Below are 15,685 nucleotides of genomic sequence, written 5' to 3' on the forward strand. Positions count from 1 at the left end.
TAGCGTCCTCCTTTAAAAGAGAATGACCTGGCCTCTACTTTCCTACCGGCCAGCTCCGGCCTGTCAGACCCCCACCGTAGCGCCCCAGGCCCAAAGTTCCTACATCCTCTCCCTTGCCTCTTCCCTTGCTTTCGCACACTTCGTCCTAGTCCCCGCCTCCGCCCTGCTCCTGCTGCCCGTCTCTGATTGGTCTTAGCTCACGTCACTCGTCGTATGGCCCCGCCCGCCGGGCGCAGTCATTGGCAGCAGGGGGGCGGGTACGCGGCGGCCGTAGGGGGAGGAGGAGCGCTGGGGAGGGGGCGGGAATTCCCGACCGTAGGCCGGAACCCAGCGGGTGCCATGTAGTGAGACCCTCGCGAGGTGAGTGTGGGCTCCCTGGGAGCGGGGTCTGGGTCGGACGTCCAGGCCTCCCGGGGGAGGGGGGCCTAGGAGCTGGAGCTTTGGCTCCCACATTCTTCTGCTTCCCGGGACGCTGACGGCCTCGGACCCCGCCTCCCGAAGCCTGGACTTCCAGACACCGCCCTCAGTTGTGTGTCAGCCCGTCCCGGGACCCCAGACTCCTAGGGCCCTTCTTTAGTCTTCTCCTCCGACGTCTCAGCCTGTGGCCTGAAGCGGTCGCTCTGTGCTTTCGGGGGGGATGGCGCTGGGGGAGCGGGAGCGAGAGAGTGATCCAGCACCCAGACTCGCCTTGTTCAGGCGGTCCCCGAAGCGACCCGCGACCTCTCTCCACAGCGCGGAACCCCGTAGCTTCATCCATTCCGTCCTGGAGGGGCCTGGCCCCTACTTTCCTGCAGGACCCCCGCTCCCGAGTTCTCCGGGCTGCAGGTGAAAGGGCAGTAGGTATCTACACGGCCCTCATTGCCTCAGCTTGCCCCTCGCGAGGCCCCTGAATAAGTCACTTGGAAGCGATCAAGTGTGAGGGGGAAGAAGAATGTGCCCAGTACAGGAGTGGATGAGTCACACTGGCTCAGGGAAGGCCAGAAAGTGGTGGGAGTGAGGGAGCAGCTTTCTGGTGGCCAGCCTTCCGCTTTCCTTCGCCCCATCTTTCCTTCCATGACCATTCCCCCGCTCACTGTCTTCCTAGGTCCGAGAGTCACTGGAGCAACCACAGCCACCATGGGGCCCTGGGGAGAGCCAGAGCTCCTGGTGTGGCGCCCCGAGGCAGTAACCTCGGAGCCCCTCCTGCCCGTGGGACTGGAGGTGAAGTTGGGGGCCCTGCTGCTCCTGCTGGTGCTGACTCTCGTGTGCAGTCTGGTGCCCATCTGTGTGCTGCGCCGGCCTGGAGCTCACCTGGAAGCCTCAGGTAAGCCTCTCCTTTTCCCGGCTGCCGTCGGTGCTCGGGGCAGAGAAGGTTCTGGGGCTGAGGAAGATGACCTGAGGAGGGGGAGGCAAGAGTGGCCATTGCTTGGGTTGGGGTAGTGGGGCCGGGAGGGGGTTCACTTGCTCATTCTCCTCCATGCTTCACTCCTGCCCAGCCTCCCGCCAAAAAGCCCTGAGCCTAATAAGCTGCTTCGCTGGGGGTGTGTTTCTGGCCACCTGTCTCCTGGACCTGTTGCCTGACTACCTGGCTGCCATAGATGAGGCCCTGGCAGCCCTGCACGTGACGGTGAGCACTGGCCAGCTGCACGTGACTCGGCATATATGGGCATGTTCAACCGCACACCTCCAGGAGAGGTGTTGTGTGTGGATCTCTTCCTGTGTCACTCCATGTCATTGGCATGTGACCCTATGAATTGTGACTTTTCGTTACAGGGCATAGCTCTTTTTGTGGGTTCCTCCCCCTAGTCCCTATGTGACCCCTATGTACCCTTTGAGACAGGGTGAGGAACCTGATGACCAGGTGTGTGACCTTGTCTGTGGGTTTCTCACTTCTGGCCTCCAGGAAGTTATAGGCACTCCGCGATTTATCTTCTCCCTCTCATCACTTCCTGGAAATAGAGGTCCCAACGGCCTGGGAAGGGGAGGAGGCAATCCCAGGGGCCTGGTGTTGCTGACCAAAAAGGCCCACGGAAATAGGATGTGGGGAAGAGAGAGTCCAAAGCATGGGAGTCTCATGGGAAAAACTGAGACAGTCGGGTGGTGGTGCGAGGACGAGCCCCTGGGCTCCTCCTCTATTTCCCTGAGACTGAGGAAGTAACACTGGATATTACCCTCTTTGTGTCTGTGACTGCATGGCCTGTGTCTCCGTGTGACCGTGTGTAAGCCTGAATGTCCCGGCAACAATATGTGGCTCCATGTGTGCGCATTTGGGAAGGTGGGCCAATGTGTGACGCTGTGTACGTCTACATCACTGACTCTCAACTGGGGATGGTTTTGCCCCCCGCCCCCTGAAACATTCAGTAATGTCCAGAGACATTTTTGGTTGTCACACCTTAGGGAAGGAGGGCGTTGCGCTGCTAGTGGCATCTGAAGGGTAGAGGCCAGGGACATGTGCACGGGACAGCCCTCCACAGCAACGAAGTACCTTGCCCCAAATCAGCGGTTCTCAACCTTCCTAATGCCGCGACCCCTTAATACAGTTCCTCATGTTGTGGTGACCCCCAACCATAAAATTATTTTCGTTGCTACTCTATAACTGTAATTTTGCTACTGTTATGAATCATAATGTAAATATCTTTTTGTTTTCCGATGGTCTTTGGCGACCCCTGTGAAAGGGTCGTTCGACCCCCAAAGGGGTTGCGACCCACAGGTTGAGAACCGCTGCCCCAAATATTACTAGTGCCAAAGTTGAGAAATCTTGGTCTACATTGTAACAGTGTGAGTGATACCAGAATCTGTGTGATTGTGTATCATTCTGTGTCTGTGTCACCAAGTGCCTCTGAATCTTTGTGTGACCAAGACTGGCCTTGTGTCTGTGTGGGAGCCCAAGGCTAACGGGCTCCTCTTCCCCATTCTTGGCCTGTCTCCTGAACTCCCTGCTGCCCTCTCTGCTCACAGCTCCAGTTCCCCCTGCAAGAGTTCATTCTGGCCATGGGCTTCTTCCTGGTCCTGGTGATGGAGCAGATCACTCTGGCTTACAAGGAGCAGTCGGCGCCACCACCTCGAGAGGAGACGAGGGCTTTGCTGGGGGCAGTGAATGGTGGGCCGCAGCATTGGCACGATGGGCCAGGCGTCCCCCCAGCAAGCGGAGCCCTGGCAGCCCCCTCTGCCCTGCGTGCCTGTGTCCTGGTTTTCTCCCTGGCCCTGCACTCGGTGTTCGAGGGGCTGGCGGTGGGGCTGCAGCGAGACCGGGCTCGGGCCATGGAGCTGTGCCTGGCTCTGCTGCTTCACAAAGGTATCCTGGCAGTCAGCTTGTCCCTGCGGCTGCTGCAGAGCCACCTGCGAGCAAAGGTGGTGGCTGGCTGTGGGATTCTCTTCTCATGCATGACACCTCTGGGCATCGGGCTGGGTGCAGCTCTGGCAGAGTCGGCGGGGCCACTGCACCAGCTGGCCCAGTCTGTGCTGGAGGGCATGGCGGCTGGCACGTTTCTCTATATCACCTTCCTGGAAATCCTGCCCCAGGAGCTGGCCACTTCTGAGCAGAGGATCCTCAAGGTCATTCTGCTCCTATCAGGCTTTGCCCTACTCACTGGCCTGCTCTTCATCCAAGTCTAGGAGGATCCAAGGGGGGCACGGGAGGTTGGGTATCAGGTGCCCTCGAGCCTCCTCCCCTCCTCAGAGCTGGGGAAGGGAGGTATTGAGAACCAAAGAGTTCTCTGGGAGATAGGGATGGAGCCTTTGGGACTATCTGACCACGAAAGGGAGGTGGGCAGACAAGAGCCTGGCCGGCCCCCAGGCCCAGGGGACAAGGCATGGTCAAGTCACTAGAGACATGATCAAGGGATATTAGTATTGGGGAAGACACTGAGTGATAGAATCAGGGGCAGACACTACACATTGGGACAAGCTGACACTGGGGAGGCTGGAGGTGGGTACCCAGCTGCTGTGGGATAGAAGCTTAGACAGGCCATAGGCCCAGAGTCAGCAGTGCTGTTGTTCCTAGCCCATTTCAGCCCTGGCATTTGGAGTGGACCCCTCCTACTTTTCTTAGCTCCTATTCTCATCTCTGTCTCCCTCTCCCTTCTCCCAGGACACTAGTGCCAGGATGCCTCTTCCTGCCAGTTTTGGTACCTTCTCTGGCTTCTCGAGTCCCTGCTCACTCCTCTATTTTTAAAGTGCCAAATAAAATGCCCTCCCTCTTTCTCAAAGCACAGTGATGGCACCTGCCCAGCACCTCAGCGAAGGGAGGCCCTCTTGCTCTTTATTTTAGTCCCAGGGCCTGGGGTGGGGCAGAAGTTTGCTGGGTTGGGGGAGGGGGGGAGGGTTGGCATAGCTGCGCACCCAATACCACTGCAGCACCCTAGGGATACAGGACATGGACAGGGTGCCCCATACCCAGATGATGAATACAGAGCTGCCAAAACTTTTTTTTATACCAGAGGAGCCCAAGGGGGAAGGGGAAAGCTCACCCCCGGGGGTTATTTTTTGGGGAGGTAGGGCTGTGTATATGGCCATATTCTCTAGAATCTATTTTACTTACTGACCTGTTTTGGGACATGTTACCCAAATAAAAGATGTTTCTATACATTTGTACAGTATCTGATTTCGTTTGTCTTGGGAAAGGGGTGGGCACACGGCGAGCCTGAGAGGCCCAACTCCCAGATGTTTACAGCTGTGTTTGTATCCCTGGTCTCACTTTTCACTCAGGTCCTTCTCGCCCCCTTCCCCGAAGATGAACAGATTTTTCCCTCTTTTGTCTCTTCCTTCTTCCCTCCCTGTCTCCACCCCTTCCCTTTCCTCCCCCTTTCCTTTCCTTTCTCCTTAATTCCTCTCCCCTTCGCGTTCCTAGGCTCGGGACCAATTTAGAACTACTTTTCCCAGCTTGCCGCGCGCAGGGAGGAGTCGAGAGGGAGGAGCAAAGTCCCCAGTTCCCGGAGTCCACAGGGCTGCTGGGAAATGGTGTCCGTTTCCTCTCCGTACTGCGTGACCGGGGTGGTGAGAGAGTCACGTAAACAAACTACACTTCCCGGCAGTCCGCGCGCGCCACAGGTCAGGACTAGGCTGGGGCCGGGTTCGCGGTGCTCGCTGAGGCGGCGGCGGCGGCGGCGGCTACGGCTACGGCTGGAAGAGCCAGGCGGGAGCCCGCGGCGGAGGCCGTGGCTTGTGTTGGGAGGGTGGCGCGGAGGGACGGAGGAGGAAGATGGCGACGTCGGGGGCGAACGGGCCCGGCTCGGCCACGGCCTCAGCTTCCAATCCGCGCAAGTTTAGTGAGAAGATCGCGCTGCAGAAGCAGCGTCAGGCCGAGGAGACGGCGGCCTTCGAGGAGGTGATGATGGACATCGGCTCCACCCGGGTGAGGGGCCGCGCCGGGGAGCGGAGCGGAGCAATTACGGAGCCGGGAGCTGAGAGGCGGGGCGGGGGCGGGAGCCGCAGCGAAGGAGGCGGAACGGGGCAGCGGACGCCGCCGTCTGGGAGGCGCGGGTTGAGGGCCGAGGGGCAGGAAGACGGATTTTGCGGGGAGAGGCCGAAACGCCGGGGAGGCTGGGGGTCTGGGGGCGAGTGGGGGCTGAGTAAGTGAGGTGGGAGTGGGCGGAGAGAGGACACGGGCCCCTGGGGCCCGGCGGAGGTCGGAGGTGGGTGGTCCTTGTGCATCCCTGACTGAGCCCTCTCGGGGACTCCTGAAGCATCCCCGATGTGGGGTTATGGGTTGGGGGGATGGCCTGCCTGTCCTAGTCTGGCACCTCTGCGTTGGTAATCTCCTCCAATCTGGCCCCTCTGCTCCGTTGTGCCACCCTCGGCACTTCAGTACCTCCGGGAAAGGGCCCCTTGAGTGGTTTGAACGGCGGCATCGGGTATAGTGGGGCAGGAAGTCCCCTCCTGCGTCCCGTCCCTTTGCTTCCTTTTTCAAATACTTCTTGTGGTTTCCTGACGTGAATGAAGGTGAGGTCCATTGCTCACAGACTGGTGGTGCGTGGTGTGTTGCCGTGGGCGCCGTGGAGAGAGGCAGGGCTTTGAGTCTCCAAAGCGAGACCCCGTCGGCTATAGGTTGTGTGGAACCCGGTGGTTTGCTGAGCTTTCTAGGGAGACGGCGGCTTTGTGGGTCAGCCATGGGGTGGCCTGGAGGGTCTTCTCTGTGTAGGGAATATTCATTCCTAGGAAGTTCCAGAAAGAAGGCATCCTGGCAGAATTGCATCCGAACCCCCTCTGGCCTCGCTTTCTGGCTCCCAGGACTGGATGTCAGAGGGAGCGAGGGGTGGGAGTTTGCCCAGCTGGTGTGCGGTCCTAATTTAGGGCCGCATTGTTCTCAAAACAGCAGGTGAGGATATTGCTAGGCTCCCTCATGACAGGGAGGTAGGAGGAATTTAAGGGGAGATGGTGGAACATAAATACCGCATTTCAAAGCTCTCGCCCCTGGTTTGACTCCGATTGCATCTGTCTGTGACTGTGACTCTGGTTGTATTTTTGTGTGTCTCCCTTGCCTCTGTTAAGTCCTTTTTTTGTGTTTGTTTCCCCTTTGCGTCTCTAGAGACCATGTGTCCTAGTTTGTGGGAGTCACAGCAGAGAGAGTTAGGTGGGAGCAAATCGTGCGTGTGCGCGCGCGTGTGTGTGTGTGTGTGTGTGTGTGTGTGTGTGTGTGTGTGTGTACTCACGCGCCTAACCCCCGCTAACTGCCAGAGTGGACCTAACTGTTGACTGCTCCCCTGTAGGAACTTGTGATCATGCTGGGGGCAGAGGCAAGAAGGTGGGCCGGACACTGACCTCCAGCCGACAGCAGAGGCCTGCCCTCTGGACTGTGACTCCAGCAGAGGCATGGTGGGATCTTAGGGCTTGTTTGTGCAAACAAAGAAAGGCTGTGGGAGGCTCAGAGCTGAGCCTTCTATCTTTGGAGTGTCCTGGTCTGTCAAAAGGCCCCCTCCACCTGCCTTACCCCTGCTAGGTAACTTCTCTGCTGCGCATAAAAACCCAGTGGGCATAACTTGGCCACGACCTGGGGACCCAAGAGTCTCAAGCCCTGGGGCTTAGCCTGTTATTTGGCCAGCCAGGAGGGCTCCTTTGAGGCCGATATGGCCTGGGGGGCCTGTAGTGCTGTGAGGCTGGGGCTGTCATATATATTATTAGCATAATGGCCCAAAGGTCAGCATAGTGCCCACTGAACTCACGGGGCTGACCTCCTGGAACAGAAAGTTCTGATGTTGGCCCATGCACCACAGTGTGTCCCCGGAAGTTCTTAAAGTTTACCCCTCATCAGCTGCCCTGGGTCTGTTTGGCTGATGACAGCGGCCAAGCCTCAGGAGTAGGTACCACCGCTCACAGGGGGACCTGAGATCTGTAGACAGGTTAAAGCATGGCAGGCTGCGGGGTGTGGCATCTCACTCCAGTGCCAGACTTACCTCCCCAAAGCGGGGATGAAGCTAGGGAGGTGGCTTGGCCCAGACTGGAGGAGGGAGCTAAACCCCCTTTAGCTCCCCTCTGTGCCCTCGCCCCCCTCCGTCCCCCAGGCTTCCCTGCCCGTTCAGGGGCCTCAGGACTAAGGAGAAGTACGGGCCTGGTTTTGGCCCTGTCATTCCAGCTATGAGACCCATCAGTCCTTAGATGTTCTAGTTCGGGAGGTGTGGGCTCTTCCTGAGGCTGGGCAAGTGGCAGAGCCCAGAAACCTGTGCCCTCCAGCGTGGGAAGGAAAGAGACTAGTAGAAAGTAATGGCTCTGTGGCATCCACCTGTGGCCTTCCCCTCATCTTCCAATTAGTCCTGGAAGCATCTGGAAGGGAAAGCAGAGGTGCCTAATAGGCATCCCTCCCCAGGAGTTAACTCATGTGACTAGCCTGGGGGCTCCTGGTAGCCCCTGAGGGACTCTGTTTAGACTGATGCCAACTGGGCCAGAGTGTCAGGCCCTGCCTGGCAAGGCGATGCAGGCATTGGTGATACGGATGAGGGGAGGCTGCGGAAGAGCGAGGCAGATGGCTCGTGCCAGGTCTCAGTGGCCCTTTTCCCCAACACTGTTTTTTTGTTTTTCTTTTTCCGGCAGATCTCTCAAAAGCAGCAGCAACAGTAGCATATCCTGGAGACAGGGATGGTGAGGGTGGCCAGAGGAACGGGAAGAGTGCTCAGGCCCCTCCCTGACATTCCCATTTGCCCTTCATGTCTCAGTTACAGGCCCAAAAAATGCGGCTGGCATACACAAGGAGCTCCCCTTACGGTGGTTCTCTGCCAGACGTGAACCAGATTGGCTGTGGCCTGGCTGAGTTCCAGGTGAGTGGACACCAGCCCCGGGGGATGCAGGCTCTTCGGCAGCTCCCCCATTGACTCACCTGTGTGTTTTGGCAGAGCCCCCTGCACTCACCTTTGGATTCGTCCCGGAGTACTCGGCACCATGGGCTGGTGGAGCGGGTACAGCGAGATCCCCGAAGAATGGTGTCCCCCCTCCGTCGCTACCCCCGCCACATATCCTTCCCTGAGGGTTTGGGGAGTCTGGAGGGTGGTGGGTCAGGGCCCCTCAGGAACTCACGGTGGGAGGGGCCTTTCAGTGTCACCCAGCCCCATCCTTCTCCAGGGGCTTTCCTTTACCTCGCCTCCCAGAGAGGCGACCACTTGGCCCGTGTGTGGGCGCTGGGTCCCGTGCCAGGGAGCGGCTGCTCTGAGGCCGTGCCCTCCATCTCTGGCTGGTTTTCACTGTCCTTACTCAGCTTGCTCTTTGCTGCTGGAGGCCGGGCTCCCGGATACGCCACCCGCTAAAGGGGTTTAGCTCCCTCCTCCTCACATTTCTGCCGTAGCCTCCAACCTCAGACCTCCACAGATCGTCTCCCCACGTCCTGCCCAGATATGCGCCTATATTTTCCCAAGTCCGCTGGGCCTGACTCTCCCCTTCTCTTCCATTCTCTGACATGATTGTTGCCTCTTGTCAGGAGGAGAAAGGTATTTGTTTCTTGAAACAACCCATCTGCTGCCTTCGCTCTTCTTCTCACCTGGTCTCTAGCCCGTCCAAGCTCTCATCACTTCTTTCCTTAACTGGTGCTGTTCACATTGACAGCTCTCCATACAGTCCTGCCTACTTATCTCCTCCCCCGGAGTCCAGCTGGCGGAGGTCAGTGTCCGGGGCAGGCAGCATCTCCGGCCCGCTCTCCGACATGTCTTGGGTTGGGCTTGGGTTTGCTGGGCTAGGCTTTCAACATTACCTCCTCCCCTAAGGGCAGGGCTGGGAGGGGTGGGGGCAGGTGGAGTAGGTGGGTCAGAGTCCAGTCTTGGCTGTGTTGACACGGGTGGCCAAGCCTCCCAGTCCAACCAGGACAGGACCAATGGAACTGGCTAGCGGGGCTGTGTATGTAAGGGGGAGGGGAGAATGGCTGCTTCCTGTCTAGAGTGGGTGCCAGATGGAGTGTTCTGGCACTCAGGTTTCTGACCCCTCCCCCTGCCCGTCTCATCCCTAATACTTACACCTGGCAGAGCTGCTGGGCTTCCAAGATTCCCTTTTAGCTTGTCCTGGCAGATGGAGGTTGAGATTTTCCAGATCTCCTCGGTTCATTGGGGGAGAGTGTTCATGGGTCTCAGACATTAGGAGAACCAGAAAGAAAGAGGCGTGGTCCTGGGTACCCAGCCCTGCCCACCTGCACCTGGGCTGCCCCACGTTTGCCAGCCCCCATGCCTGGCTTCTTGTCTGTTGCTGGCCTTCCTCCTTGTGACTTTGTTTTTCACCCCAGGACAATGCCCTGGGGCAGTTTCCCTGCAGAGAAGGGGCAGTTGTTCCGACTACCATCAGCACTTAACAGGTGACGGCCCTTGCTTGCTTTAGGCCACGTCTCCTCTTACCTGTAGCTTCTGGGCCCTACTCCCTCACCGCCACCCTGCCCCAGCCAGCTCGCCTTTTCCCCTGCCGAGGAGGGGATGGGGACCGGGAAGACCGTCACTGGTGCCAGCTCATCTCCGTTCCCCCTCAGGACAAGCTCTGACTCTGCCCTTCACACAAGCGTGATGAACCCCAGCCCTCAGAACACTTATCCAGGCCCGGCACCCCCCAGCATCCTGCCCGGCCGCCGTGCAGGTAGGTGGCCATGTCCCAGGCTAGGGAGTAGCCATGGAGCTTTGGTCTGAAGCAGGTAGGCAAGTGGGCACTGCAGCCAACTCCACCGCGTCCTTTGCAGGTTATCTGGATGGTGAGATGGACTCCAAAGGTAGGTGTCCTCACCACTTGTGGGTGCTGAGTGCCAGAGAATTTCTGGGCTGGTGCTGGTGGCTTTGTGCAGGGCCCGGGAGCGGGACTCCCTTCCGCCGGCCTCTGCCTCCTGTCCTGCCTCACTGGCTCCTCCTCCACCCCCCTCATGACCGGTCTTTCTCTTTCAAGTCCCTGCTATTGAGGAGAACTTGCTAGATGAAAAGCATTTGCTGAAGCCCTGGGATGCTAAGAAGGTAGGCATGGCCCACTCCCTTCTCTTTCCATGGGCAGGTCTTCCAGGGGCCTCCACTGAGCCCTGTCCTCATTCTCCACCTTCTTCCTTCTCTCCTCAGCTCTCCTCCTCCTCCTCCTCCTCCTCCCGACCTCGGTCCTGTGAAGTCCCTGGAATTAAGTAAGTACCTCTGTGAGGTTGGCCGAGGGGATGGGGAAGGGAAGTAGGGACCTGTGGAGGCTGATCTCTGCTCTTCCCTGACCACTGCCCCACCATTTACATCTTACTTTCCCTCTCCGTCCCCCAGCATCTTTCCATCTCCTGACCAGCCTGCCAATGTGCCTGTCCTCCCACCTGCCATGAACACGGGAGGCTCCCTACCTGACCTCACCAACCTGCACTTTCCCCCACCTCTGCCTACCCCCCTGGACCCAGAGGAGACAGCCTACCCCAGCCTGAGCGGGGCCAACAGTACCTCCAATTTGACCCACACCATGACCCACCTGGGCATCAGCGGAGGCCTGGGCCTGGGCCCAGGCTATGATGTGCCAGGTGAGTGACTGTCCTTGCTGTGTCCCTGGGGTGCCGTCTGGCTGGAGGGACCAAGGGGTGGGAGGCGGGAGCACCTGGGATCATCCCATGACTGTCCACCCCAGCCCATCACCTGTCCACCCCAGGATTCCCTCACTGTACTTTTCTGCCGGTGAGAACTGGTAGGTATGGCTTTTCCTAGAAAGAAAATGGAGAGCAGCCCCCAAGTGGGCAGGGCCAACCTCACTGCCAGGAACAGCGTAGGGAGGACATTGTGTTGCTGCTTCCATGGTCTGGTCACTACTACCCACGCTGGGCAGAAAGGGGCCCAGTTCCCATAGTAATGTTGGCATCTCTGGTTTTTTGTCTGTGCCTGCAGGACTCCACTCACCTCTCAGCCACCCGTCCTTGCAGTCCTCCCTAAGCAACCCCAACCTCCAGGCCTCCCTGAGCAGTCCTCAGCCCCAGCTCCAGGGCTCCCACAGTCACCCCTCACTGCCCGCCTCCTCCTTGGCCCGCCACGCACTGCCCAGCACCTCCCTGGGCCACCCCTCGCTCAGTGCCCCAGCCCTTTCCTCCTCCTCTTCCTCCTCCTCCGCTTCATCTCCTGTGCTGGGTGCCCCCCCTTACCCAGCCTCTACCCCTGGGGCCTCCCCCCGCCACCGCCGTGTGCCCCTCAGCCCCTTGAGTTTGCCCGCGGGCCCAGTCGACGCCAGAAGGCCCCAACAGCAGCTGCCCAAACAGTTTTCGCCAACAATGTCACCCACCTTGTCTTCCATCACTCAGGTATGCGTGGCTGCCTTCCCTCCATGCCTGTCTGTCTCCTTTCCGGCTGAGTTCTCTCCTTCCCACCTTCCTTTCCTCATGTACCTCTTCTGCTGACCTCCCGTACTCCTTGTCTCGTCCATCCCCTTCCATGCCCGTCCTCTACCTGCCCCATCTTTTACCCATCCTGCCTTCTCTTTTCTCTTGGCTTCAGAGCGCAAACCCTGGGGCTCAGCTTTCTGGTTCAAATCCTGGCTCCGTCTCTTGCTGGCAGTCTCCTTGGACAGTGGTTTAACTTCTGTGAGCCTCAGCATCCTTCTGTATAAAACAGGGATGGGCTTATAAGGATCAGAGGAAATCACATCCGCTGAGTGCTCGGCCTCGTGCCCAGCCCAGGCGCAGACTTGACCTAGTAGCTCATCCTTTCCCCTTTCTCCCTTTCTTGTTCCTCCTTCTCTTCCTGTCTGTCTCCTGTTCCGTCTCCTTTCCCATCTTTTCCTTCTTTCATAGATTTCATGGACTCAGAGACGCTCAGAGCATGGAGCCCAGTCCCTTCATTTTTACACAGGAGACTGGGGCCCAGAGGGAAAGGGACTTTCCCAAGTTCACATAGCATGTTAGGGAGAGTGGGGACCAGAGCGAAGAACTCTTGGTTTAGGGCTTTTCCTCAATGTTAAAATTCTTAGCTGTTCCCTCCCTCCCCATCCTTTTCTGTTTTGCTCCCTCTGTACCCCCTCTCCTCTCCCCTGCTTTCTCCCCCTCCTCCTCCTCCATTGCGCTTCCCTGGAATGTGTGTTCTGTGTTCCATCTGACGCAGGTCCCTTTCTCTGTAGGGAAGACTAAGGCCCGGCCAGCAAGGGCTCCGCCATCGTGGAGCCTGGAGTGAAGCTAACTCCCCTGCTTTCCTGCTTTTCCTTCTTCCTCTCACTCCTTCTGGCCTTCTCAGGGCTTTAGAATAGCAGTTCTCAAGTTCATTGATTACTGAGAATTGTTAAAGCACCGAGGTGTAGGAACAGTTTACCTCTGGACTGGGTTCAGAATTATTCTTGTACTAGCCTCACTCAGCCGCTTTCACTCGGATAAGCGGTTTTGAGTCATTGTGCCAGTTCTCGGGAGGCCCACGGGAATGCAGGCAGGTTTGTGTTGAGGATGGTTGCAGCTTCGGAGGGTGGGAAGCCTGACCGAGAGTTCCTCCTGGGAGCACACTGAAAGGTAAGCTTCCCCCTTTTTCCTTGCTTCTCTTTAGGGCGTCCCCCTGGACACCAGTAAACTGCCCACTGACCAGCGGCTGCCTCCATACCCGTACAGCCCCCCAGGTCTGGTTCTGCCTACCCAGCCACCCGCCCCAAAGCCTGTGCAGCAGCCAGGGCTGCCCCCTCCGGCCTGCTCAGTGCAGCCCTCAGGTGGGCAGCCCCCAGGCCGGCAGCCGCACTACGGGACACTGTACCCACCCAGCTCCAGTGGGCATGGGCAGCAGTCTTACCACCGGTCAATGAATGACTTCAGCCTGGGGAATGTGAGTACCCAGGTCCCTAGCTCCGGAGCAGAGGAGGGGCCTCAGTGGCATCATTGGTGCTGTCTGAGTTGGGACATCCAGATGGGTGGGGGAGGTCCTCCCTGCCCCAGGGAGCATGGCGCTGCCTACTTGGGGCCCCGCCTGTGCCCACCCCCAACTGTCTCCGCACAGCCGGCTCTGGTGATTCTAGCTTGGACCCATTGTCTTCCTCGCATGCACGTGCTCTGTCCCAGCAAGTACGGTGCCCACACCGACGGGCCCGTGCGCGCCTCTCTCTGCTGGCTGCCGTTTCCCCCTGTCTGCTTTTGTTTCGGGGGTGGGGGTGGAGATTGTTGGGCCATGGGGATGTTAGCAGGGCTAGGCAGGGGCAGGCAGGCACCCCGGTCCTGAGGCCCGCGTCCTCAAGGTCTGTCTGTGTGTCCACAGCTGGAACAGTTCAGCATGGAGAGCCCATCAACCAGCCTGGGGCTGGTTCCCTCTGGCTTTTCCGAAGGGTCTGGATTTTTAGGGGGTGAGGGGCCAGTGAGTGGCCTCCAGGACCCCCATGCCCTCAACCACCAGAACTTGACCCACTGTTCCCGCCATGGCTCAGGGCCTAACATCATCCTCACAGGTGAGAGGTGTGGATGGCGATGCGGGAGGGAGGGAAGGAGATACACATTTCCTGGTGTGGCCGGAGGTGGAGGGGTCCTGGCAGGTTTCCAGGGCCTGCGGTCCTCACGCGTCTCGCCTGCCCACACAGGAGACTCCTCCCCGGGCTTCTCTAAGGAGATTGCAGCGGCCCTGGCCGGAGTGCCTGGCTTCGAGGTGTCAGCCGCTGGGCTGGAGCTGGGGCTGGGGCTGGAGGAGGAGCTGCGCATGGAGCCACTGGGCCTGGAAGGGCTCAACATGCTGAGCGACCCCTGTGCCCTGCTGCCCGATCCCGCTGTGGAGGATTCATTCCGCAGTGACCGGCTACAGTGAGGGCACGCGTCCCCATCCCTCTTCTCAGCCCCGTTCCCCGTCACTGTCCCTTCCTCCCTTCCCCCTGGCCAGTAGAGACTCCACTCTCTGCCCTTAGATCCTCTTTCTAACATGAATGAGAGAAAGCCAGGGGTTTGTCCAGGCGGCCCCTGAATTCTGCACAAGGGGTGGGCCCGGGGAGGTCAAGGGAGGGCCTAAAGCACTTGTAACTTTGAACCGTCTGTCTGGAGGTCAGAGCCTGTTGGAGAAAGCGGGGGGTAGAGGGGAGCCCCGGAGGCAGGGCTAGTCCGGATGCCTAGGGGTGGGCAGTGCCAGCCCCTCCTCACCACTCTTCCCCTTGCAATGGAGGATAGAGCCAGAGTGGATATTATTTTTTATTAAATATATTATATGTTAATAAAAAAATCGTATCAAACCCGTGTGTGGGCTACTGTTTGGGCTGTGGCTGGGGGACTAGGGAGGGCGTGGGGCATAGGCCCTTTCATCCCTTAACACTTCGTGCATCTTCTCAGCACCGCTGTGGTTTGGGGAGGGCCCCCCAGCCTCAGAAGGTGTACCCAGCGTTGGACATGGGCGTCCAGTGGATGTAGGTCCCCAAGGCAGCACAGGTGCCCTCACATCTGTCCAGGGCTCTGCTGCAGCATCAGTTCAGGTGCTCGACTGGCCTGACGAGCTACTGCTCTCCCTCAGCCGTGCCACCTGGCAGTGTCGGGTGGGCCGGCGGCTGTCTGGCTTCACTCTCAGATCTAGTGTTGGTGGTAGAGTGACCCCGGCTTTCCCCTGGGGTGGCTGGCCTCAGTGCTGAGGCTCCCAAGGAGAGACGTGAACAGCTACTGACACGTAGGTGGCCTCTCACGGCCCTTTAAGCCTAGAGGACCTAGAAGTTAGGTGGTACCTGGCCAGCCTCAGGTCGCGGAGAAGCTCCGAGGTCTCATTCCCGCCCCTCACTGGGCTGGAATTCATCCTCCGCGCTCTGCTCCACTCGTTCGTGAGGCAGATACTTGAGCGCTAAGCATTTTCTGGAGCGTTGTCTCTGGCTTGGGCCGGGAGCTGGCTGGCCGTTAGAGCATCTGCCCTCTTCTGTACCCGCCCCCCCAGCATAGTCAGACGGTCGTGCCCCTCCTCAGTTACCCCAGCTCTACTACTCTTCCACACCCTGCAGTCCTGGCCTTTTCTCTTCCTCTTTCCAAAGCTCTTGTCATTTTCAGAAAAGAGAACTGAGAGCTTCTGGCTTAGCCCAAAGGGAATGCAGTGTGCCCTAAACCTGGAAGTTGGGGGAGCCACCTGGGTCTCTGCAGCCTGGGCCTTCAGGGCCTTCACCCAGGCCTGCATGCCACATCTGCCTAGGACCGAGGGCGGGACGGGAGGGGCGTTGGACCTTCAGGAGCCGGGCCCGGTCTAGTGTCCCGCTTCATCCGCTGAGCGGTGAGAAACTGCTGGTGTGCAAGGGGCCCTCCCAGCCGCCAGGGGTCGCGCTGCAGGCGGCCGGGCGCTGGGCAGGCGCTGCCAGGGTCAAGGCGGCCGGGGAGGGGGGTGGGGGGAGCAGCAGCGCC

General features: G+C 59.1%; 2 protein-coding genes across 7 annotated transcripts; both read left to right on the plus strand.

The window, feature by feature from the left end:
* The first annotated feature begins 271 nt into the window (after positions 1-271).
* Positions 272-4,570, plus strand: SLC39A1 (solute carrier family 39 member 1). Of its 2 annotated transcripts, none has more exons than XM_019627282.1 (4): positions 272-360; positions 1,085-1,303; positions 1,476-1,606; positions 2,938-4,570. In XM_019627282.1, exons 2-4 carry the CDS (start codon positions 1,117-1,119, stop codon positions 3,592-3,594), a joined length of 975 nt encoding a protein of 324 aa, XP_019482827.1. In that variant the 5' UTR covers positions 272-360; positions 1,085-1,116; the 3' UTR covers positions 3,595-4,570. The 2 variants fall into 2 exon arrangements, with proteins under 2 accessions (XP_019482827.1, XP_019482829.1); XM_019627284.1 differs by lacking the exon at positions 272-360 and adding an exon at positions 420-836.
* Positions 4,571-5,025: 455 nt separating this feature from the next.
* CRTC2 (CREB regulated transcription coactivator 2) lies at positions 5,026-14,547 on the plus strand. 5 transcript variants are annotated; one of them, XM_019627413.1, is made up of 14 exons: positions 5,026-5,332; positions 8,127-8,228; positions 8,304-8,420; positions 8,999-9,060; positions 9,674-9,742; positions 9,911-10,014; positions 10,091-10,144; positions 10,315-10,379; positions 10,479-10,537; positions 10,665-10,909; positions 11,268-11,674; positions 12,900-13,169; positions 13,596-13,782; positions 13,912-14,547. In XM_019627413.1, exons 1-14 carry the CDS (start codon positions 5,180-5,182, stop codon positions 14,130-14,132), a joined length of 2,115 nt encoding a protein of 704 aa, XP_019482958.1. In that variant the 5' UTR covers positions 5,026-5,179; the 3' UTR covers positions 14,133-14,547. The 5 variants fall into 5 exon arrangements, with proteins under 5 accessions (XP_019482958.1, XP_019482960.1, XP_019482959.1 ...); XM_019627414.1 differs by having other exon boundaries at positions 5,027-5,332; positions 10,115-10,144; XM_019627416.1 differs by lacking the exon at positions 5,026-5,332 and adding an exon at positions 5,565-6,295.
* Positions 14,548-15,685: the final 1,138 nt, after the last annotated feature.

The sequence above is a fragment of the Hipposideros armiger genome, unplaced genomic scaffold (genome assembly GCF_001890085.2).
Source record: "Hipposideros armiger isolate ML-2016 unplaced genomic scaffold, ASM189008v1 scaffold_729, whole genome shotgun sequence".
In the NCBI taxonomy this organism is placed as follows: Eukaryota; Metazoa; Chordata; class Mammalia; order Chiroptera; family Hipposideridae; genus Hipposideros; species Hipposideros armiger.